This window comes from Tupaia chinensis, unplaced genomic scaffold, assembly GCF_000334495.1.
Source record: "Tupaia chinensis unplaced genomic scaffold, TupChi_1.0 Scaffold000081_1, whole genome shotgun sequence".
NCBI classification, from domain to species: domain Eukaryota; kingdom Metazoa; phylum Chordata; class Mammalia; order Scandentia; family Tupaiidae; genus Tupaia; species Tupaia belangeri.
In genome coordinates this window covers 1,927,196-1,951,292 of record NW_006159542.1, presented here as the reverse complement: position 1 = coordinate 1,951,292, position 24,097 = coordinate 1,927,196, and the positions used below count along the sequence as shown (strand labels likewise).

The following is a 24,097-nucleotide window of genomic DNA, read 5'->3' as shown; positions in this document are numbered from 1 at the left end:
CTAAAAATGAAACTTGGCTGTAAGAACAACACACAATCTCACTGTAAGAACTGTGGATGTACTTTTGCTTTCTTCCTGAAGAAAGTCACTGTTAGTTTAATCCCTGTTTTAGAATCTGAGGTGACAGATCTGTTGGGTCATTGGAAAGTCATGATACATTTTTGCATAGAAAAACACAGCTATACTATGAAAGAGAGACTTTGTATGTCTCCACTTAAGATATACTGTCCAGGGAACCAGCAGTTAGCGTAATGGCTATGTCGCTGGATTCCCACATAGTCGATCGCAGTTCGCGTCCCGGACCCAGTGGCTTAAAACTCATGCTGGGTGCATGTGCGTGCATGCCCAAGATCTCGAGAGGAGAATGGAAGAGAAGGGATTGCGGTGTGACCATCCTCCCTGGGGGGTGATTTCTCGCTTTCTGTCATAGAGGATATAAAAGCATGAAAAATGGTTAGGGATACCGAAGACAGTGGTAGAAGAGAGTGGGAAAAGGGGGAGAGAATGAAGAAAGAAATTAAGGAGAAAAATAGGAAAGAAATTTATGGGACACAGATAAGGATTATTATCTATTGATGATAATGTGTATAGTATCCTCAACTGGACTGGTGTAGAATGTATTCATGTTGGGTAAATTCACTTTATAAGCTAAGTGATGTATAGTGATTGAATGTATAAAATAAATTTTAAAACATATCATGACTTTCCTGATGACCTAATATTTTGCCTTCTACCTTCTGTGAGACACATATTGAATGATTAAATTGAGGGTTTCAAGGAGACCAAAATGAATTCAAATTATCCTCCTCTTTAATTGTTCCCGAACTCTAACAAAGAAACTGTCTTCTAGTTCTCAATTCATGTAAGTTTTTTTTTTTTTTTTTTTTTTTTTTAACCACTGGCTTTTGAAAAAGCATGTCTTTCCATTTTCTTTACTACTATTTTCAAACAAATAGGTAAGGCAAATAGGTAGTTATATTGTCTGTCACTCAGTTTTCTTAGGGTGTCTTTGTACTACCTTGAGTAGCTAAAAACAAATATAGTGGCTTCCACAAAAGAGCCATATAGAATTCAAATTTTAAATGACACTTGAAATTAATTACAGAAATAAAGAAGAATCAGGACTATGAGTCACTGTATTGTAATTTAATTGTCATTTTGAAGATCATCTTTGACAGCCACTTGACATGTGTGTCATTATAGATATGAAAAAGACCAATGTCTGAGTGGTAAACAGTCTCACTATCTAAAGAATGGAATTTCCAACTTAAGTCTCCTAGTACTCCATCCAGTTCTCCATCTACTATGACCAAAATTACAAGCTAATAAAGCAGTATTCACTTATTTATTTACTGCAATATATTTTAAATAAGTGTACAATAGATAATTAGATAAAATGAACCAATTTTTTTTGAGAGGTTTTTCCTATAGGGTGCGTGCGCTCGCCAGAAAGAGAAACTCGAACCACGGTTGACTACGTGGGAGTCCAGCAACATAGCCATTACGCCAACTGCTGGTCCCCAAATGAACCAATTTTGATAAATTATGAGAAAATGATTGTGTTCAAGTATTGGAAAAGGAAAAAATAAAACCTGCAAAAACAGTAGTAGTGAAAACAGCGATAATAAATTAATTATAAGCCGTGGAGGGTGCTATCACAATAAGATATTCTTTGTTAATGGGTAGTCATAGAATTTGGCATCTATATCCTGTTTTATGACATCCACCCAAATTTCACACACGGACACATTTGTTCTCTGCTCTTTTCCCACCTTTCCCCTCTTCCCTTTTTAATGTTTGTATCTTAATTCTCATCTTGTAGAGTTACACCCAGTATTCCTAGGACCCACTACACTTCAGGGACAAGGGTGGGATGAAGTACACAGTACACGTATGCAACAAATATTACTTTTTGGAGACTCTTCCTTTTTTATAATTTTAATTCTTTTTTTTTTTTTTTTTGAGAGGTTTTCGCTATAGGGCGCGTGCGCTCGCCAGACAGACAGAGAGAGACATAGAGACAGAAAGTGAGAAATCACCCCCCAGGGGGGATGGTCATGCTGCAGTCCCTTCTCCTCCATTCTCCTCTCGGGATCTTGGGCACGCACACACATGCACCTGGCGTGAGTTCTAAGCCACTGGGTCCGGGATGTGAACCGTGGTCGACTACGTGGGAATCCAGCGACATAGCCATTACGCTAAATGCTGGTTCCCTATAATTTTAATTCTTTACTTGTAATTTTTTTTAGCTTATTGGGGTATAACTGACAAATTATATATGTTTGGGCCAGCAAGTGACATGATGGTTAAGGCAGTCAGATCTCATATGGTTGACTATGTGATTCCAGTCTTGGACCCAGCATCTTGGAAAATATGCCAGGCACATGTGTGTGCATATCCAAAATCTCGAGAAGGCAATGGAGAAGGGAATGCTGTGTGCCCTTCCCCTGTAGGGGTACCTTCTCACCCCTCCACCTCCCCTGTCTCTCTGGCAAGCCCATGTACCCTATGGTTAATTTTTAAAAACTTATGTTTAAGCTATAACTCGATGTTTTAATATATGAATAAAGTGTGGAATGATCACCACAATTAAGCTAGTTAATGTGTTCACCACCTCCCATAGTTACTTTTTGTGGATATGTGTGTGATGAGAACACTTACAGTATGCGTCTTAGTAAATTTCAAATATATAATACAATATCGTTAACTACAGTTACTGCTACAGTTTGGATGTTCCCCCCTAATTCAAGTTTTGGGACTTGATTTTATTGTAAAGTGAAACTAAGTGAAACTTAATTTCTTCCTGGCATCCCAGGGATGCCTTTTGAAGTGGTCAGGTCATTAGGCAAAGCCCCTGTGATTAAGTTCTGGTGGGGTTATAAGCAGAGGGAATGAAGCCAGAACAAAAAGGAGAAACACGTGGATATGGACCACACTTTGCTCCATTCAAAGTTCTGTCTTCTGCCATTTTGTGATGCCCTTGGTCTTTCCAGCTGCCAAGATTGTGAGCCAGTAAGCTTCTGTTTCTTTGTAAGTCAACTGGTCTCAGGTATTTGTGTTAGGAACACAACAGCATACTAAGACATGCTGTATGTACATTATATCTCCAGAACTTATTTATCTTGTGTAACTGAAACTTTGTACCCTTCGACCAACATCTCCCCATTTCCCTCACCCTCCAACCCTTGGTTACCACCATTCTACTCTGTGCTTTTATGAGCTTGGCCATTTTAGAGCCATGCTGTACTTGTATTTCTGTGTCTGACTTACTTCTCTTAGTATAATGACCTTGAGATTTATCAATGTTGAGATGCCTTTGAATAAAGGGACAGGTCTGGGTAGCTTCATTCCTAGTCTCTTCAACTTCCCTCTCTCCATCTTTCTGAAACTGTAGATTAACATTATTTTAAAATAGTATACAAACTGGGGGCAATAGGATCATGGTGGTTAAGGTGCTGGACTCCCACATGGCTGACCATGGTTTGAGTCCTGGACCTGGTGGCTTGCTTTCTCACTTTCTCTCTTCCCCTCTTTCTCTGTCTCTCTCTGATAAGCACACATGTACTATAGCAAATTTAAAAAAAAATTATAGTAGTGATAAATAAAATTAAATAATTCTTAAAAAATAGTATATAAGCTAACTTATTTGGAGATTTGTTAAGATTATCCTTTTTTGTGTTAATTTTTTGGGGGAAACCTATGATATGCCAAACATTAAACTTGATATGATATGATAACTTCCTGCCTAGAGTTTTGTTTGTCTATCTGTTTTGTTTGTTTTTGCTTTGTTTTCCAAAGTATTTGTCCTAGTTTCAGTTGCTGCTATATAATTTAGATGAGGAAACCTTATAATGCTCTAAAAAAAAGAGAGGATTAAAAAATATTTAGGAAGAACTATGTTACAAAAAAGTACTATGAGCTATTGGGTGCCCATCCCTGTAGGCACTGAGATACCAGGAGTGCAAGCACATACAGAAAAGGCCATGTGAGGACACAGTGATAGCCATGTGATAGCCAGCGAAGCCATTGGTAAACCAGGAAGAAAGACTTTAAGAGGGAACCAGCAGTTAGCGTAATGGCTATGTCTCTGGCCTCCCACATAGTCGACCGCCGTTCGCGTCCCGGACCCGGTGGCTTAAAACTCACACCGGGCGCGTGTGTGTGCATACCCAAGATCCCAAGAGGAGAATGGAGGAGAAGGGATTGCGGCATGACCATCCCCCCGGGGGGTGATTTCTTGCTTTCGGTCTCTATGTCTCTCTCTATCTGTCTGGTGAGCGCACGCGCCCTGTAGCAAAAACCTCTCCAAAAAAAAAAAAAAGAAAGACTTTAAGAGAAACCAACACTGGGTTGACACCCCAGTCTTGGACTTCTAGTTCTTAGGACTGTAAGAAAAAATAAATTGTTGTCATATAAATCAAGTAGTCTGTGGTATTCTGTTATGGCAGCCCTAGCAGACCAATTCTGAAGAAGAGAAAGCCATGAGGATATACAATAGTGCAAATCCAGGAAGGATTGTGCAACACATTGGCTAGAAATAACTTTCAATGTATGCTGAATTGGGCCCAGCCAGTGGTGTGGTGGTTAAAGCAGTTGGATCACACGTGGTCGACTATGTAGACTAAGTGACCTGAAAAATACACTGGCACAAGTGTGTTGTGCACCCAAAATCTCTGGTGAATGCATAATACTTCGTGGCAATTAACAAAAAAAAAATCCATAATTTGGGACACTCCTTTGATTTTAAAATGCTACTGTTAATATGTCACATGATAATACATGTTCACTACAGCCAAGATTCCAAAAAATTGGAGAGAGATATCATCCTAGAGGATATAATAGCTGAGCACCAGTTAGGGGACTTATTAAGGTCTCAGTTTTTTATTGAGAAACCTTCTCACCCCAGCAAAGAACTGGTTAGAACATACACCTCATCTTAAAGCATGTAAGAGTGTCCCCATTAGAACCACATAGAGAGTTGACTTGTATGTCCCCTGCTGTGCAATAAAGGTCTAAAGGGTGAGCTCAGTAGGCTTGAGGTGCTCAAAACCTACATGTTCCAAAGAAGGGTCTGGACTTTGGCTCCTGGGAGATTGCCTCTGAATCCTTGGAGTATCCTGCTTGATATGTGTCTTTGTATACCTAAGACCCTTGGGCCATGCCAGATAGTTTATGTTAACATTGTGAATTATGCTGATTTATTCATTTTTGTTCCTTTGCGATCCTAGGCCTTGCTGTATTGGTGTGATCTCCAGAGGGGCTGGAGACTAGCTAAAATCAATCATGTGGGCACTCCCTGTCTATGTAACTGACTCCTAGTAAAAACTCTGGACACTAAGGCTAGGGTGAGCTTCTGGTAATCTATTGTACATGTCGTTCCATAATTACTGATGAGAGAAGTAAGTGTGGTCTACACAACTTCACTGGAAGACAAAAATTGATATCCCTTTACTAAGTTTACACTGTATCCTTTCCTGTAATAAATTATAACCATATGTATATAACCATAAACTTTTCTGAGTTCTATGAGTCCTTAAAACATGAAAGTAGTCTTGGGAACCCTAGAACACCTGTAATTTTGAAACATTTGAATTCTTCCTGTAAAATCTAAAGGGCAGAATGAGGCTGCCTAGCAATTGCAACAGGACAAAGAGGCAAAAACTCTGTTCAGCGGCCTGCAGTCCCAGAGTTTGTAGATACAAAAATGTATAGATCTGATGTGATGTCATTTTCAATCTTCCCAAAAGATAGTTTCGTTTTTTGATTTTTGTTTTTTTCTGGGGTGGGGGGGGGTTGATTGGATCCCAACAGAGACTTCTGTCAATTAACAATTTGAAGGCTAAATGGAAGACAGCCACTTCTTGAATGTTCTTTGATCTCTGAAGAATGATGCATTTGTCCATGAGAGAATGAATCAGTTTTAAATATCTGCTAGCCACAGAGGGTGTAAAGCCAACTTACAAGAGTGTCAGTTAAATTAGAACTCTCTAACTCCAATTACTGTTCCTTCCTTCTTCCCATCCAAACCTGCAAGAGCCAGAAATAGCAGCTAAAAAAAGTGGGGGAGGCATGAGTGAACTTAAGCTAAGCAACTAACCAGTTATTTATTTATTTATTTATTTTTGCGTTTTCTTCAAGGCAGGTAGCCCAGCTACCTTTGAGAAGGGAGGAAAGGAAAAGTCTCACCTGTGAATGTAATTGACTGCTTTGGTTATTACATAGGGCTAGACCCATAAATGACTAAGTTAGAATGGTATTAATAATATAACATAGTAGTAATCAGTCTGATAGTAACCAGATAAATTATAGACCCTGCTTGAGGTAAGCTCTTACATTGATCAAGGAACTTGCTTGGCTGAATAAATTAAAAAGGGCAGAGAAAATAATAAATAAGATAATATTAAATGTTATTCCTGCTTATTAAATACCTTTGTTATGCTAATGATCTTAGCTCACATATTTAACTCTTACTTTCCAGTCAAAGTCTCAAAAGATAAATGCAATCTAAAATTGGGCAAAATAAATATATAGAAAGATGGAAAGGTATCATAATCAAAGAACCAGATATTTTCAGCAATTTCTAGAAGATCAAAACTGAAATTATTAGATTGATAGGAAAGTTGGTATCACCTAAGTAGCTAAAACCCAACTCAAAAGAAGAGGTTTACTAAGTGAATGGTGTATAAATTTTCCCTATATTTCTGGAAAATCCCCAAATTCAGATAGCAATGTTATAAGTAGGGATACACTTACAAGAAAGTCAGTAAGTAATTGAAGAACTTGGGAGTTACTATGTACGCACCAGACTGGAAAAAACTAAAATTCTGAAAAAAAGATTTTTTAAACAGATGTATCAAATTTATGAGTTTTTTTTTTTCTCCTGAGAGAATTATCTAACCCAAGAAAATATGAACTTTTTTTTGGAAAGTTTTAATAAGTGAGGAGACACAATAAAAATAAATCAAACTAAAAACCATAAAGGTATGAAGTCTAATGAGAGGTACGATAAACTAATAGTTCAAACAACTAGATATTAGGGAAATATCAGTACAATTTATAAGTAAAATAACCCATACAAAGAATTACATGTTACAACCCAGAATGTCCAAGGAGCTTCAAACCTTTAGCTTAATTTAAGGTGATCCAAGATTAGTAGTAAGCTCTGGTCTCTGGCAGAGACAAGCAAAAATTCTCTCTAGAGGAAAATACCTTTGTTTAGACATAGAACTTATTTCCAACATTTTATTTTTCAATACAGTGAAGAGCAGGTCATCGAAGATAACTAGGTCCATAAGGAAATAAAACACAGTGAGTAAAAATGCACAGGAAAACAGAAACTGCAGGATAGCATCTAATCTCAAGGTTGTTTCAAAGACCTGTACAAATCTATATGATCCACAACACCTAGACATAGCCCTTGCCTCTTTGCTTACTCCCCGCGACTCACACTGGCCTTCTTGCTGTTTCTCCGACATCCTGTATATTCTATTTCAGAGACTTAATCCAGTTACCTAGGCAGTGTTCTCCTTCTCCTTCATATCTTTGTTCAATTGTCTTTACCCTAACAAGGCTTTTCTAACTACTCTGTTGATAATAAAAGCTTTCTCCTAGTCTGTTCCCTTTTCCTGCTTTATTTTTTCCCATCATATTTGACATTCACCATATGCAATATGTATCTCCCATTTGTTTTATTTTATTGTTTGTCTTTTCCCATCAGAATGTAAGCTGTATGAGGTCAGAGAACTCTTCTTGTATTTTTTGTTCCTATGTCTATCAGGTCTAGAAGAATGCTTGGCACTCATACTCGAGACTTATTATAGAATAAATAAATTACTGCTTACATGTAAAGTGCAGAGACTGTCTCAAAAATCACTTAATATGTACTACTAATTATTACCATTATTAAAAATGAATAAAAGAATGTTGAACTGACCACCAAGGTAGATTCTAATTCTGGATTACTTTCATCAGGGCAGCCTCCCACAGTAATCTAATCTTTTACTGATGAGTTCTATGAAAATTATTTTACTTGAATGGGAAGAAATTGTTACCACTTCCCTTTTATACAAAGGTACAAAATAAGGATTTAATTTTTTTTATTGTTTTCCATGATAAAAGGGAAGATTCAAACTCCTGGAGTTTTGTTGCTACCGCAGTTGCTTTTAGAACAGATACAGGAAGGCTTCAGAAATTGTGCATATGGAACCAATGGCAGAGATCAGGGTTATCTATAAGCGTGTGATCTGTCCTGAAATTCACCACCAACAGGTCTTCCCCAGAGAAATCCCCATGCAGATGGCACTCACAGCATTTCCATTTTCAATCCAGGTGATGGTGGGGACAGGAATGCCTGTTGCTGTACAGCGCAGGGTCACAAAGGAGCCAAAGGTGACATTGTGGGATTCAGGAGCCCGCAGTATTCTGGCAAAAACTTAGAAAGACAAAAATGGTGAGTGACCCTACTATAGGGAATGGCCAAGCTAGAGTGGTCTTTAAAAAATGTAAATTGGGCCACGTTTCTATGTTGCAATCCTTCAGAATGTCCTTCTGTTTTAAGGGTAACACTGACTGCCATGTCCTGGCCTCCAGGCCCTCTATGTCATGACCATGTATTTCTCAACAGTCTGGGACACATGAGGCTTGTCCTTAATTTAGGAGCTTGCCCTTGCTAATCCTCTGCCTAGAAGCTCATCCCTCAGATCTTCATGTTGCAGGAAAGTATGAAGCCCCAATTAACAATCATTTAAGTGACAATTCCTTAGAAAGGCCCTCTTTAATTTCCCAATGTAAAGTGTAAACACTCCCCTTACTTTTTTTTTTATCATCCTAATGTGTTTACAGACTTTACCACTGTCTGAAATGATCTTTTCTCTTCCCTGTTATATTTTCTCTTTTTTTTTTTTTGAGATGTTTTTGCTATACTGCGTGTGTGCTCGCCAGACAGACAGAGAGACAGAGAGACAGAAAGCGAGAAATCACCCCTCAGGGGGGATGGCCAAGCCTCAATCCCTTCTCCATTCTCCTCTCAGGATCTTGGGCACACATGCACACGTGCCCTGCGTGAGTTTAAGCAACCAGGTCCGGGACTCGAACCGTGGTCGACTACGTGGGAGTCCAGTGACATAGCCATTACGCTAACTGCTGGTCCCCCCGTTATATTTTCTAAAACCAAAAATCTGACCTGTTTCATCACTGTTGTACTCAGTATTAAGAATAGCTGCTGACCCAAGACAGCACAGGATACGATTTTATTAAATTAAAAAAATAATTAGTACAACTTTAGCCCTCCACTGGTATCATAATGAAAAATAGACAAAATATGTCAAACTTTTCAGAACGAAATGACATAATGGGCAAAAAAAGAAAAAAAAAATAGTATACAAAGTGTGGACAGGAGAGTGGGTAATTTATATTTCTTCCAGAGGCTGAATACCTATTGATTAAATAAAAGGAAGTTCTTTTTATGTGAAAGGCATGTTACCTTTAACTAAAGAGTGTGGTCAAGACTCAGAATATACAGTAAATTAAAGGATACTTATAATCACAGAATCATTACGCTTAGAAGAGTCTTCAGCAATTAACAAGGTTCCTGCTCTTATTTTTATAGATGTGAAAACCGAATCCCAGTTAATTTGTTTTCTCAAGGTAATAAAGCTGATGGGTGAAAAACCTGAATTCAGAGCTTCTGACTTGGAATCCAGTTCTCTTTGAAATTGTGGACTCTTTTGGACTGCCTGTTATACTGTAAATACAACACTTTACGGTCCTGGCTTTTGTTTTCTAGGATGTAAGTGCAGATATAATATTAGAATATGAGGCCCCAGTTACCATAATAGTTGGAAACTTAGTTCTACTTAGCTAAAACTTGGATTCTACAGTAGAGGGAGAAATAGCGTATACTAGGCAGATGGTGCGCAGCACAATGGTAGGTGAAGTACAGAACTGTATTAGGAGTTGGCAAATTGTTAAAGACTTCTTAAAAGTATTACATAATTCAAGGAGAGAAAGACAATATGATTGGTTTAACAACTATGTGTTTTTAGCAGGTTTAGATTAATTCAACTTCCTATTTTTTGATGTTAAGAACTTTAAGAGATAGAATCTAGAAGAACATTTTAGATATACAGATGTTGGGCTCAAAGGCCAGGAGAAAAAGGACAGCAAGAAAAGTGCTACCTTCAAAGAAACAAGTGGTTAAAAAGGTTTTTTAAATATTTAAAATGTAGCTGAACCTGTCTCCTCAAAAACTAAAACTGGATCTGCTTTTGTGTAAGTCCTGGGAGCTAAATACCAATATACAAAACAAACAAACAAACAAACAAACAAAACAGAGAATTGAGGGACATATTGTGTAAAACCATGGACATGCAGTATGATCAAATCTAAATTTAACAGGGAATTTCAGTTTTTTGGTTTTCTCACCAAATAGTGTCAGCAGAAACAAGGAAGAGCTATCTAGTGCAGGCTGAAAGAGACTTAAGAGACGTGTTGCCCAAATGGCCTGTGTGGCTTCGTTTCAATTCTTATTCAGCAAATGAGATGTAAAACAATGTTTCTGAAGCAATCAAGTTAAAAATTGCACAGTCAGGATGGTAAATATAATAGTGCTAAGAAATTCACAATAATTGGGAATGAATGGAGTAATAAAAATGGTAATATGATTATGTTTTTAAAAAGTCTTTATCCTAAAGTTCATATAGTTTCATTAAATTAATGTCTGAGATTTGCTTTAAAAAAACCCTGTCAACAGAGAAAATTGGATATCCATTTGCAGAAGAAAGAAACCAGCCCCCTTATCTCTCATCATATAAAAATAAAAATCAGTTCAAAATGGGGACTTGCAATTGGTGTAATGGCTATGTCACTGGACTCTCATGTAGTTGACCACAGTTCAAGTCCTGGATCCGGTGACTTAAAACTCATGCCGGGTGCATGTACGTGCATGCCTAAGATCCTAACAGGAGAGGAGAATGGAGGAGAAAGGATTCTGGCATGGCCATTCCCCCTGGGTGGTGATTTCTCGCTTTCTGTCTCTCTGTCTCTCTCTGTCTTTCTGGTGAGTGCACGTACCCTAGAGCAAAAACCTCTCCAATAAATAAATAAATAAATAAATAAATAAATAAATGAATGAATGAATGAATGAATGAATGAATGAAACAATTTATGTATAATTGAAAATAGTGAGGCCAGCAGTTGGTGTAATGGCTATGTCACTGGACTTCCATATAGTCGATCACAGCTTGAGGCTCGGACCTGGTGGCTTAAATTCAGGGTGTGTGTACGTGCATGCCCAAGATCCCAGGAGGAGAAAGGATTGCAGCGTGGTCATCCCTGCTGGGGGGGTGATTTCTGTCTCTCTGTCTTTGTCTTTCTGGTGAGCACATATGCCCTGTAGCAAAAACCTCTCAAAAAAAAAAAAAAAGCTAGAAGAAAGGATCTTGAATATTCATAATACAGAGTAATTATAAATGTTAGAGATGATGGTATGTTTATTGCCTGAATTTGATTATTACATATTATATGCATTTATTGAAAAAAATCACATTGTACCTTCTAAGTATGTACAACTATTATATGTCAATTAAAATTATTTTAAAATTCACTAAACAATTACATCTTTTAAACAGAAAAAGAAGAAAAATGGTCCTTATGAATTCAGGGGATTAGGTCTGTTGTGGATATTTTTTCCCACTACTTTAAACTCTGTTACTTTGTAAATAATTTCAAAATAAATGTTGCGTCATGTGGCAAAACAGAACAAAATAAACAAAAACCAGCAAAGATACAATAATAGGTAGATGACATGGAAATGGCAGAATATTGATCACTGCTAGCGCTGGGTAATGAGAACATGGGGGTTTACTGTACTAGTGTACTTCCTTGTTTGTAAGATTGAAAATTTTGTAACATTTAAATAGAAAGAAACTGCATTGCAGCCTAACCCCCTAGCCCCCCCGCCACACACACACGAAGAAAAAGGAGAAGAAAAAGAAAACTAAAAAGAAAACTGTGATGGGACACACAATTCTGTTGCAATGAAATGTGTATGTTACTAGAAAACCTAAAACTGAAGTAAATTGAGGTTCTGAGGAAACATGTAGCAGAGAGATCAGTCCTGGGAGCTTCCGAAATCTAAGTTTTAGATCAGAACACTGCAGAGAATGATTCTAAGGTTCAACAAAATGTGATCAGGAAATTTTCTTCAGCAGCTAATATTTATGACATGAAAATTCCATAGCAAGACAACTACTGTAGCCACTATAGTCAGCAGGGTTGGCTCCACAAGTGAGTGGCCTCTGTAGTCCAAAAGGGCACTAGATTTACAAGGCCTTGTTCTGGGTTTAATGTTTCTGTATGTGTGCTTTCGAATTTTCATTTATTTTAATTTTTATTTATCTGCTTATTTAGTTTGCTAGAGGGCACATGCTCTTGCAGGAGAGAGACAGAGAGAGGGAGGGAAAGTGAGAAAGCAACCCCTATGGGAGATAGCCATGTTGCAATTCCTTCTCCATCATTTCTCCTTTTGGGATTTTGAGCACACACACACACACACACACACACATGTGCCCAGTGTGTTTTTTAAGCTGCTGGGTCCAGGACTCAAACCATACTCTCAGCCATGTGGGATGCAGGTGCCTTAATCACCATACCACCAACTGGCTCAGTCTTACTAATTTTTAGACACGGGGCCTCACTTTTTCATCTGTTCCTGACCCACAATTTATAGAGCTACACCCCAGTAATCAGTCTTGAAAAAAAATGCCGGCTTATATGAGATCCAGTCTAGTGGCATAGTCAGTGGCAAACTGAACTGCAGCGCTAGAAGCCACATGGCCACCTGCTGCTTCAGCTCTCTGGGTCAGCCTGCAAACCTGCCCGGTACATGCATGTGTGCCCAAGACACTGTGATATATACATAGATGACCTGGTAGGCTGGGGAAAGGAGACAGTGGAGTGATCTAACCCTGCTGAGAGTGCTATTCCCTCTCTCTCTCTTTCTCTCATGCAAGTGCTATGATGAATAAAATAAACTTTGGGACAGAAAGAGGGAATTAAGGCAGAACTCCTACTTGGTAGTATAATATATCTGGGAAAACAGGGCCATAAGGTGACCTGGAAAATGATATAAATATGCTGGATGAGTCTGAAGGAAGAAGTATCAATCAAGATTAAGTGACAGAGGCTGTCCCCACTGAAAATTCTAAACTCCTCAAGAAGACCAGCAGCCTGGAGGCAGTGTGCATTTCTTCCAGATATGCCTTAGTGGTAAATATGGTGTTCCATTTGATCATATTATAGATTTCTCTCAATTTAGTGTAAATTCAGAGGCTGTGAACTCCTGGCAACTAACATTAGGACTGGCACCCTTGCAAAAGTGCAGCTAGGTACTCTCCTTTTCTACTCTTCTGGTAAATAATGGAGACCAAGGCTGCACAACATATTTGAGTCCACATGGTCATTTGGCAGAAATAACTTCTGTGACAATTGTCCTAAGAAGTTTGAGTCTAAGACTACTACAGTGATCATCTGATAGGTTCCATTGCATCTGAGAATGTGAAAAAAAAAAAAAAAAAGGAGGATACTTGAGAGATTTGGAATTGGATCACTTCAACCTCCTAGGTGCTGGAAAAGTGTGGACAGCAGCTGCTGAAGATCACATTGACTGTATCCTTAAATGGGAGCCATCTGGCTGAGGATGAGCAGAATAAGAAACTGGAGAAGAATGTGATCTGAATTTTTTTTTCTGCTTTAATTTATAAAGGCAAGTGTTTTAATTGGGGGACTTTAAATTCTTCCTGAAAATGTAGTAATCGGAGAGTTTATTTTGTTCTAATTTATAACCTTTTTCTTTTCTTTTGGCTGGTATTACATTATTTGGCATATCATCTAAGGTCATTGCAAAACTTCGGATGATCCACGTTGCACAACATGGGTAAGCATAATGTGAGATAGTAAATAAAACAGAGTCAATTGCCTTTCTAGAGGTCAGTGTGACTTTGGCGTTCATTTAAAGTACTTACTACTCTGCCTTACATCAGAACCTCTTATCTATCCAATTATGTATTTATCTGCCTGTCTCTAAAACTCTGCATGGTCCATTGTATGTACTCAGTAAGTATCTCCTGGATGAGTACCTAAATGAACGAATGAAGGGCTTCTCTGGGGAGCTGGTTCCTAGGGCACAGGAAGGCACAAAGTAGTACAATTGCCAATGAAGGGAGTTTTGTGAATGAGAGGCTGTGCTGATGAACTGCTAGTCTCCTTCCAAGGAGGGGACAGAGATGCCTTGGCTGACCATGGGTTTCACTGGGAAATGTAATAGATTAAGGGGGAAAAAAGGCCTGAGATTAGAGGAAAGCAGGTCTCTCCTGCACTGTCACATACTCCTCAAAAGAAAAAACCGAAAGTCAATCCCCTTTTTTCAGTATTGAAAGAGAGCTTCCTGCCTGCCTTACTTCCTTCCAGTGATTCTCCCTTTTCAAAAGAGGTTGCAGATATCTTCTGGGTTTCAATTCAAATGTCTCCTTCACATAAGGCTCTCCTCATCCCCCTACCCTATTTATGTTTCTTTATAGCACTTACCACTATCTCATTACTGCTGATTGATTGAGTGATTGATTGATTGTCTCTCCCTCTGATATGCAAGCATCAGAAGGGCAAGGTTTGTTTTATTCACTAACAGACTTATCAATCAATCAATTTTTTTAATTGCCAGAAGGTGGGCACACTCAGTAGACACACACACACACACACACACAGAGAGAGAGAGAGAGAGAGAGAGAGAGAGAGAGAGAGAGAATGGAACAATGGGACAATGAGTAAAAGCACCCTTATGGGTATGGCCATACTGCAGTCTCTTCTCCATTTCTCTATTCTGCTGGGATTTGGGGCATACATACCAGTTGTATTTTTCAAGTCACCAGAATGGGAACCATAGTCAGCCATGTAGGATCTGGTTTCTTTAGTCACTAGGCTATAGGGCCCAGTTCTAGCTAGCAAGCTATCTCTGTCTGTCTAACCTTCAGAACCCTGCATGGTACATTATATGTACTTGATAAGCCCTGAATGAAAGAAGGCATACATGAATGTGTGAGAGACTTCTCTGGTGAGATGGGTAAAGGGACTTGTATATATTACATATACTTCAGCCATTCTCTGGGCCTCATCCTCCCAGCTATCCTGCATGGAAGGGCAAGATGGGGCTCACCAGGCTGGGGCTTCTCTATCCTACAACAAGGAGGTTAAGGGGAAGAGTGGTGAGGATGATGAAGAAATAGAAGCTATGTTAGCCTAATTCTTAGAGTGGAAAATTCTGTATTTCAGTCTATCAGCAGTAAAGCTGACATGTATTTACCCATCTGTATTTGTTACCAAGTCCAATGAAATCTGAAAGGGTATTATAGAAAATTCCAACATTTATCAATCATTGAAAGAAGTTCAGCTGCAACTGGAAATAAATGCCATATGAACTAAGGATAATAATACAACCGCAATAGCAAACTTGTTGGAATTTATTCAACAGTATATTCCATTATTTTAGTGATAAACACAAACTGAAAACACATTCTAGGTCATCAATTTAAAAAGCAGTATGTCTCTTATTAAATGAAATGCACATTGAAAAGCTCTATTTGGGGACCATCAGATCGTATAATGGTTATGTCACTGGATTCCCACGGAGTTGATCGCAGTTTGAGTCCTGGACCCGGCAGCTTAAAACTCACACTGGGTGTGTGTACATGCGTGCCCAAGATCCCTAGAGGAGAGTGGAGAAGAAGGGATTGTGGTGCGATCATCGAGGGGTGATTTCTTACTTTCTGTCTCTCTCTCTGTCTCTCTGATAAGCATATGTCCCCTATATAAAAAATCCCTCTCTCTCAAAAAAAGCCCTATTTTACCTGAAAATATAAAAATGTTTTGTTATATAAACGATTAAGTTACTTAATAGAAAGAGCAGAGAATTACTCAGTAAGTTGGAAAATGTAATTGTTTTGATGTGAATTTCTGAAGAAAAATGTTCTCCAACTCTTCTTTCTGTATGAAATGTTATCCATCTTTCTTTAACTGCAGATTAAGAATCCTATATTCAAAATCAGGCTTAAGCAGGCAGCGATTCTAAAATCCCTTGCTACATAACCATATTATAGCCTCTCTCTCTCCCTCTGTCCATCTTTTAAAGTATTTTCGAATGCATAATCTATTTTATTATTGGTATCACTTTAAGGGATAATATCAGCAGGCTTCAGCAAGTTTGTGGAAAATGCATATTGTGGAAAAACTATGCATGGATTTGAACATTTTTTCACACCAAAACACACTTATACTTCGATTCCATTTTTACACAGACTTTTTGAAGTTCCCTTATATGTACGAAGGTGGTGAAGCCATTATTGACACTAAAATTGCACTGGTACGTAACTGAAACCTCAAAAGGCAGGGTCCCCAGTTTAAGTCCTGAGACTAAAGAGTAGTTTGGCTTGGGATGAATCAACACTCCTCTTTTGGTAAGGGAGCAGTTCCAGATGACTACTTAAATCTCTTACTGATTTCCATTTCTGAGCAAGTCTTCCAAGAGACACAGTGAGTTTGCACGGATTTTACTTCCTCTTGCTCTTTTCTTTCTTATTTTCCAGCTTCCCTTAAAGAAGGTTTCTCTAGGTTATTTGTTTTAAAGCATCAGTGACTGATAAGAGTAAATTAGAAACAGACAAAAAAGAACAACACAAACAAACAAACAAACAAAAAACAAACCAAAAAAACCCCAAAACCCTAACTGGAAAAAAAAAAGAGAAAAAAAAAATCACATACACCAAGTGAAATGCATTACCAGCATTTAATTTAAGCCACCTAGTATTTATTGTAGACATAGGGAAAAATTCCAAATACTTTGAGAATACTGTGATAAAAGGGTACTGTTTTGAATAATATCAGCCTAACATTAATTTCTAGAGTCCAACTGTTATTACATGAAACTTGTATATTTCATCCCCCAAGTATAACGTTTAGTTTAGTATGCTGAGTGCAAAATTTAATGCTTAATCAGGGCTCAGAGTATTTTCTTTGACAGAAAACTCTTGTTTTACAGTAGGGTTTTCCCCAAACAAATTTGATTTTTAGCCACTTTTCCTCTAAGCATATTCTACTAAATTTATATATGTGCATGCAATTAAAATGAAGTGCTATTTATTGATTTGGAGTAATTGCATAATACTCCTCATCTTACAGAAATATTAGCAATAAAAACCTAAGCTGACACCTTGAGATTTTAACATTTCTCTAAAATTTATAAAACTATACCACCCCAAAGAGAAGTCTTTTAGTAAAAGGTACCTTCTGTTCCAATCTGTGGGTTTAGACTATCAGGCTGATTCATTTAATCTCGTTTTGTTTGTATTTCCAGAGGTTGGGATGGCAAATGTCAATATTTATGTTGACTCAGACTTTTTTCTAAGCAGCGTAAATGGTCAATAAGCATTATATAATATAGCAGCCCATCTAATAGCACCGTTAAATGCTGTGACTTAAAATTCCCCATGCATTGTTTGTTATTTCTTAGCAAACCAATGGCACTTAGAGTTGTTCACAAGGTCAGCAAAAATAAACAGTTGAAAGAACCATAGTTTGTAAAGAAAAGAAGCAACGCAGAAAAGAAATACCTTTAGTATCTTGCTCAGGTTCGCTTTCTTCTATTAATAGAAACGAGACAAAACAGACCAACACAATAAACACACAAACAAAACAACACGTCATGAAAAGGGAACTCTGACCATAGAAACACCAGTTGTGCCACAAAATTAATTTGAAACTTCTTGTTTCTTATTTCAAGAAGAAACCAATTCAATCGAGGGAAACTGCTGACCTTTTACAAGCAAACTCTTACATGACGTAAGATTTCAAATCACGACTTTCAGCAGGCAGTATTATACAGAAAAACGGCAGCATACCCCATAACAGAGCTCATTCATGCGCTTTTATTTTAATGTTGACAATTACCCTTTTCTTTCAAGGCAACAGAGTGCCTGCTATTCTCATAAACTGTGCTCCCCCTTCAGCTTGGCTTCTCCTCTTACCAGGCCCTGCTGTGCAGTCAGTGATGTTCAATCTGGGATCTCAGCTATCATTTCTATGGCAATAGACCCATGTTGTGATAAACAGAGGATTAGGGGGTTTCTGCACAGCACAGTCTACCACCAACAGAGATCGTCAGCTCTGTATCAACACCCAGAGGCTTTTCAGAGAACAGAGAGGTGCAGCTCATTATCTTCTGGGAACTGAGCACCCAAGCAAGTTATAAAGGAAAAGTGAAGATGTCTACATTGGCTATAAAGGAATGAGAGTGTATAAATTGTAAAAAAAAAATTAGAGGCAACAAAAATACTCCAAATATTTAGTATAACTATATTAGGCATAGATCCCAAATGGGACTCTATTTTTCTTTTCCGAAGGTGTATTTACATGTCAATTTAGATTTTTCAAGATAAGTCAACTGCAGTATTTGTTTATTACTGAAAAAGTACGATTTCATTTTTATAATTATAAGAATACACTTGCATAGTTCTTTACAGATTATGGGCATATTCATGCACATTGTATATTATCTAGTTGAACTCTCACTATATCTTTGTGATTGAACATAATTGATATTATCGAGAACATTCCAGGCAAAGACTCTCAGACTCAGGGATTGCTGCAGGTGCAGAGCCTAGAATTTAACCTGTTTTGTGCTTTCTCAGCACAGTGAAAAAGTCTAATTTTTACATTTAACAGTCAGTTCTCTTAAATTAAACTGAACATATCATTTCCAATTTAAATTTTACTCTGTTTAAACTTTCTCTACCTCCACCAATCAAGTAGGTGACACATTCTTATTTTATATTTTAGGTGTCAAGGTAAAAAAAAATGCTTAAAGCTTCTAAATTGAATGCATTTATGCTTAAAAAGGAGATTCAGAAATTGCTTATCAAATGTATTGGGTCCTTGGGGAAGTCATGATGCATATTTTTGCACAGAAAACCATAGAAAAATACATCATGGCTTTCCTATGACCTTACCTCTAAATGAAGATATCATTTTTTATAACATTCCACACAATGCCTTGTCAAATATAAGAAGTGTTAAATATCTTTTTCCTCCATACTTAAAACAACTACCCAAGTGAAATCTTGAAAACTGCAGATTCTATGTTTGTATTCATAGATCTTGATCAAAAGAAATTAATGAAGGTCCATGTTGGGCCAGATTAGGCCTGAAAAAATCATGTTTGAATGCCATTGGCCTGGGCATGTCTTTCTACTTTCTTAGAACAATGTGCTGTTTCTAAGCTTTGAATAAAACTTTTTCCTATTTTTTTTTAACCGCATAAGTTAAGTATTATTGAATGCTTGAGATAACCATGGGAATCCTATATGAATGATAAGTGTTTGTATCCCATAGCTGTTGTATTTTCAAAATTTCGGTCTACTAAATCTGAGAAGCATCATTAATTCTTATTCACTTGTCATTTTCTTATCTTATACTACTTTCTCCCCCGGGTTTCTAGGCCAATTCTGAGTTTCCTTTCCATTTTGCTTCACTGAATTTTTACTACAATATACTGGAACTGTTACACATTGAGCCTTGGCCTAGCTTTGGACAATGCTGATTTTCCTTTGATATTTTTCACTTTGTTATTATTATTGTTCATATCACTTTATTTGAGATCAGAAAGAGTGAAAAGTCCACTACAGAAAACAGAACCAACCCAAGACATGGAAGTATGTCTAAGACTTGTTTTGCCCAGGGGCTTAGGAGTTTTGCTAAAAATTACGTTTTCAGGTATAGACTCTCCAAATTTTTTTTATTCACAAATGCAAATATACATCTTAATGCATACATATTTAAATATACTTATGCATTAACATGCACACAAGTGCACACATTCACACACATGCACACACAATTGAGAAGGTTACGTTAAATTAGAGAAAATTTTATGTGTGAATAATCTGTGAAGCCTATTATGGGTACACCCATTCAGTATAGGAGCTTGCTGATCATTTCAAGATCAAATGGTAGTCCTGGTTTCTCTATGTGTACTGTTTGCTTAGTCTACTATAGCTCCTTCTTGACTTCTGAACTTGTTTTACTATTTATCTTTTTTTTATTAGAGAGATTTTTCCTATTGGGCACATGTGCTTCCTGGAGAGACAGACACAAAGTGAGAAATCATCCTCCCACACTGCAATCTCTTCTCCAGAATCCTCTCGGGATCTTGGGCATGCATGCACATGCACCTAGTTTGAGTTTTAAGCCACTGGATCCAGGGCTCGAACCACAGTCAACTGTGTGGGAGTCCAGCAACAAAACCATTACGCCCTTTGCAGGTCCCCATTTATCATTTTTAAAATATTCTGCTTTATGGTCTTTATTCCTACCTAATTGCTAAATTATTTAACTGCTTTTATGTAATGTGTTGGTGTTATTTTCCAAATCATTCTGTAATCTTTGGGTGTGAGGATAAGAAGTTAAGATAAGAATCACACTAGGATTGGTATCCTACTATTTTTTTTCTTTTTTTGCCTCTAAGACCCACAGTCTCATGTAGAAAATACACATATTTATATTTAAAAAGTTATTTGCCAGTGGACTGGTGATGCCCTTTCATTCTGCTTTCTCGGTATTGTCCCGTAGGACATTTATAATGGAGAATCAATAACTACCCTGATTGGAAAAACTGAGATATATGCTATACACTGCAACATCTAAGTTAAATAGCAACCCATTATTTTCTTCAATCCTTTTGGTATGGAGAATTCAGTACCATATAGCAATCACTTTAAATGACTCTGTTTAAAAAAAGAAAAGGACTATTTTTTTAAACCAAATCAAAACCAGCCTCCTTATAATTACTACAAGATCAATTTCCTACTTCTATCCACTGGACAAGAATGAAAACCAAACCTCTCAAATACTTTTATGTTTCCCAATTTGATAACCACAGTTCGACATTCTGATTGCTAACCTAGTCCCTCTTATCTTGCAGTACTCTGAATGAAAAGTAACACATACTAGGAGTCTAACAAATTCAAAGACTAGCAAGATTCTCTCAGTATTCCACTTTTATGAACATAAATTTACATCATTTTATTTGCAGTTTTCTAATACTGTTAGCTCACTGATTCCTTTGAAAATCATATAAATCCAATATTCACTTTTATTCTTGCTCTATTTATGGTTTATTTCCTAAGTTTGAATGTGATGAATGTGTGTGTGTGTGTGTGTGTGTGTGTGTGTGTGTGTGTGAGCAAGAGAGAGTTAGTTCTAGTAAAGATAATATAGGTTTCTCCTACTCAGTTCACTGTATTGGTTGATTAGAGAAGGAGTTTGGAGGGAAAAATCTATTGTTATTTAGGAGGAGGGAGAGCCATCAGGTTTCCCTGATAGAAATAAAAGGAATGCATTTAGTGAAGTCATACAGGTTATGCAAATCTTATGGAGAGAAAGAGACAAGACAAGAAGAGAAAACAGGCCGAACTGTGGAAAGGTTTGCATTCTTAAGACCATGGGAATCGGTGGAGCCAAGAAGATGATGAAAGTTTGTCTATACAGCGTCTAGTTCTTAGAGGAAGCTGAAATCACATATTCTTTGCTCTTTGTTGGATGGCATTGGAACTACTTCTTCTTGGCAATGGAGTTATCATGAGAAAAAAATAGACAAATAAAGCAAACAGAACTTAGAGGTGTAGCCAAATAAGATCTGGCTAGTACCACCTTGGGAGAATGCTGGAGAGATGTTTTGGGAAGGTTTGTGCAATAATCAAATATTGAAATCATGATGGGAAAGAATTTTAAATATGTATAAAAGAGCTCCTTTGAACATAGGCATTCCAGAGTGTTTCCAGTATTCAACTTCTTATCTCAGTGACTAGGACTAAGTCCATGGAAGTAATAAATCACATAGTTAAATAGAATATAAAGCTTAAGAGAAAAGACTTTGAATCTAGGCTGATGGATTGGAAGTCCTGCTCTACAATTCATTTCTAATAGGGTATTTATGTTATAGAGGAGAGCTATTAGTGGGTGTGTGTTTTATTTGGAAGTAGTTCTTAATTAGCATGTTTGTTCAAGTAGCTTTGGAGTTGATATTCTTATGTTTATAGATGAATTAAAGTATCATCTTTAAATAGCAATACCTTTTACTTTAAAAAATGTACATCTTTATTATATTCCACTGGATAGAATGCACATAATGATATATGATAATTATAGCACGAAGACTGCAAATCAAGATGAGTGCTGTGGGTTCACAATTCAAAGTCACCTAGCAAAAATAAGTACACTGCAATAAAAAGAAGATATAATTTTGTTACCTAAAAAGACAAAGCCATGTACAAGAACAAGATGACTATTTCAATAAGAAAGTAGACAAAGCATGATAGGTAAGTAGGAGCTGTTGGGCTTAGGTTCTCTAAACAGGAAGATGAGGATTCAGATTTGTTGTCTCTAGTGGTGTACCTCTTGAGGTGGGAGATTGGAGGCTCATTACCTAAAACCAAAGGACAATAGCTAAGCTTTCTTATATATGAAAAGGAAAAGAAGGAAGAAGTTGTGGTATTATAGCCAGGACATGTGTTATACATTTAGCTGTCTGAGTGACTGGATCTGGGTTGAACTCAAAAGTGTTACAGACAGAATGGGGGCCCTAACCTTCTACTCTGTAACAGTTTATTTAGAATGACAGAACTGGAAGTCTTCTCAAAAAAACTCATAAAAATTACTGGAAAAGGGAGTCATTATTTCATTGGTAAATGATAATTGCAAAACAGAAGCTAAGAAAGTCAATGAATTTTGGAGTCAGCAGGTGGAATGGTGATTAAGGCACTGGACTCCCACATGGCCAACGGTAGTTTGAGTCCTGGACCTGGTGGTTTGCTCTCTCTCTCTCTGGCCAAAATAAAAAAGTAATAATAATAATAAATAGGGGCCAGCAGATGATGTGGCAGTTATGTTGCTGGATTCTCACATGGCCAACTGCAGTTTGAATCCCAGACCTGGTGGCTTGAAACTCACACCAGGCACTTTTGTGTGCATGCCCAATTGCCTAAGATCTCAGGAGGAGAATGGAGGAGAGGAAAGGTGGCCATTCCTCCCTCGGAGATGGTTTCTCACTTTCCCTCTCACTGTCTCTGTCTCTGTCTCTCTCTCTCTGGCAAGTACATACACCCTAAGGTCAAAACCTCTAAAAATTAATTAATTAATTAATTCTTCTTTAAAAAGAAAGTCAATGAATTTATTACTTGAGAAGTTAATTTACTCTGGAATAAAATAAAACAGTGCAAAGAGAAAGTTTGTAAACCTCAAAAAATAAATAGAATCTATTAAAAACAAGAATAAAAATTATGAAATAAGCAGATTGAAATACAAACAGGTAATCATGAAAAAACAATAGAAATGCTAGAAATTAAAAATATAATAACTGAACCTAGACAAACATAACTATGAAGCTTGAGAAAGGTCAAATAAAGAGTTAGTGAATCAGAAGATGCTACTTATAAAATCATAAAGTGCTAAATCCAGAGAGTCAAAGAGAAAAAAATGAAAATTAAGATATGAGAACAGATTTAGAGGCTCTAAAATTTGCTTATAGAGATAGAGAAAGGCAGAGAGGCCATATTTGAAGTGATAATAGTTGAAATTTTCCATACTTGAAGAAGTTTTAATCCCAATTCCTTAAACTAGTGACTTCTAAAACTTGAAAGTCATCAGAAACATTTGTGAAGCTTAATCAAACAATCAAACAAACAATCACATGATTGCAACACAGCTTGTTACTGATTCAGAATTTCTGGCCCGGGACCTGGGGACCTGTGTTTTGCAGAACTACTTGAAAATTGCTTGGTATTTACAAGGGGTAATGGTTTGTAAACCACTGTTGTAATACGTGCATAGGAGAATCAATAAAAATAATTTGATACTGTCTTAGTTTTTAAATGTGTCCTCAAATTCTCCTTTGGACAATTTCTCTCTTAGAGGTAGATTTGACTCATTTCTAGGAAATAGAGCATGGCAGAGGGACTGTGTGTGGTTTCTAAGTCTAGGCCATAGGAGCCATAACTCA

General features: G+C 37.3%; 1 protein-coding gene across 6 annotated transcripts in view; it reads right to left on the bottom strand.

Annotated features, from left to right (window-relative positions):
- The window catches only part of MUSK (muscle associated receptor tyrosine kinase), a 118,813-nt gene that overhangs the window by 53,175 nt on the left and 41,541 nt on the right, over positions 1–24,097 (bottom strand). For 3 of the 6 annotated variants that reach the window (XM_006142720.2, XM_006142718.2, XM_006142722.2), the window contains exons 6-7: positions 17,658–17,687; positions 8,307–8,431 (exon numbers count right to left, since the gene is read on the bottom strand). In XM_006142720.2, coding sequence (XP_006142782.1) covers positions 8,307–8,431; positions 17,658–17,687 — 155 coding nt within the window. The remainder of the gene's footprint in view (positions 1–8,306; positions 8,432–17,657; positions 17,688–24,097) is intronic. The other 3 variants (XM_006142721.2, XM_006142719.2, XM_006142723.2) reach the window with 1 other exon arrangement.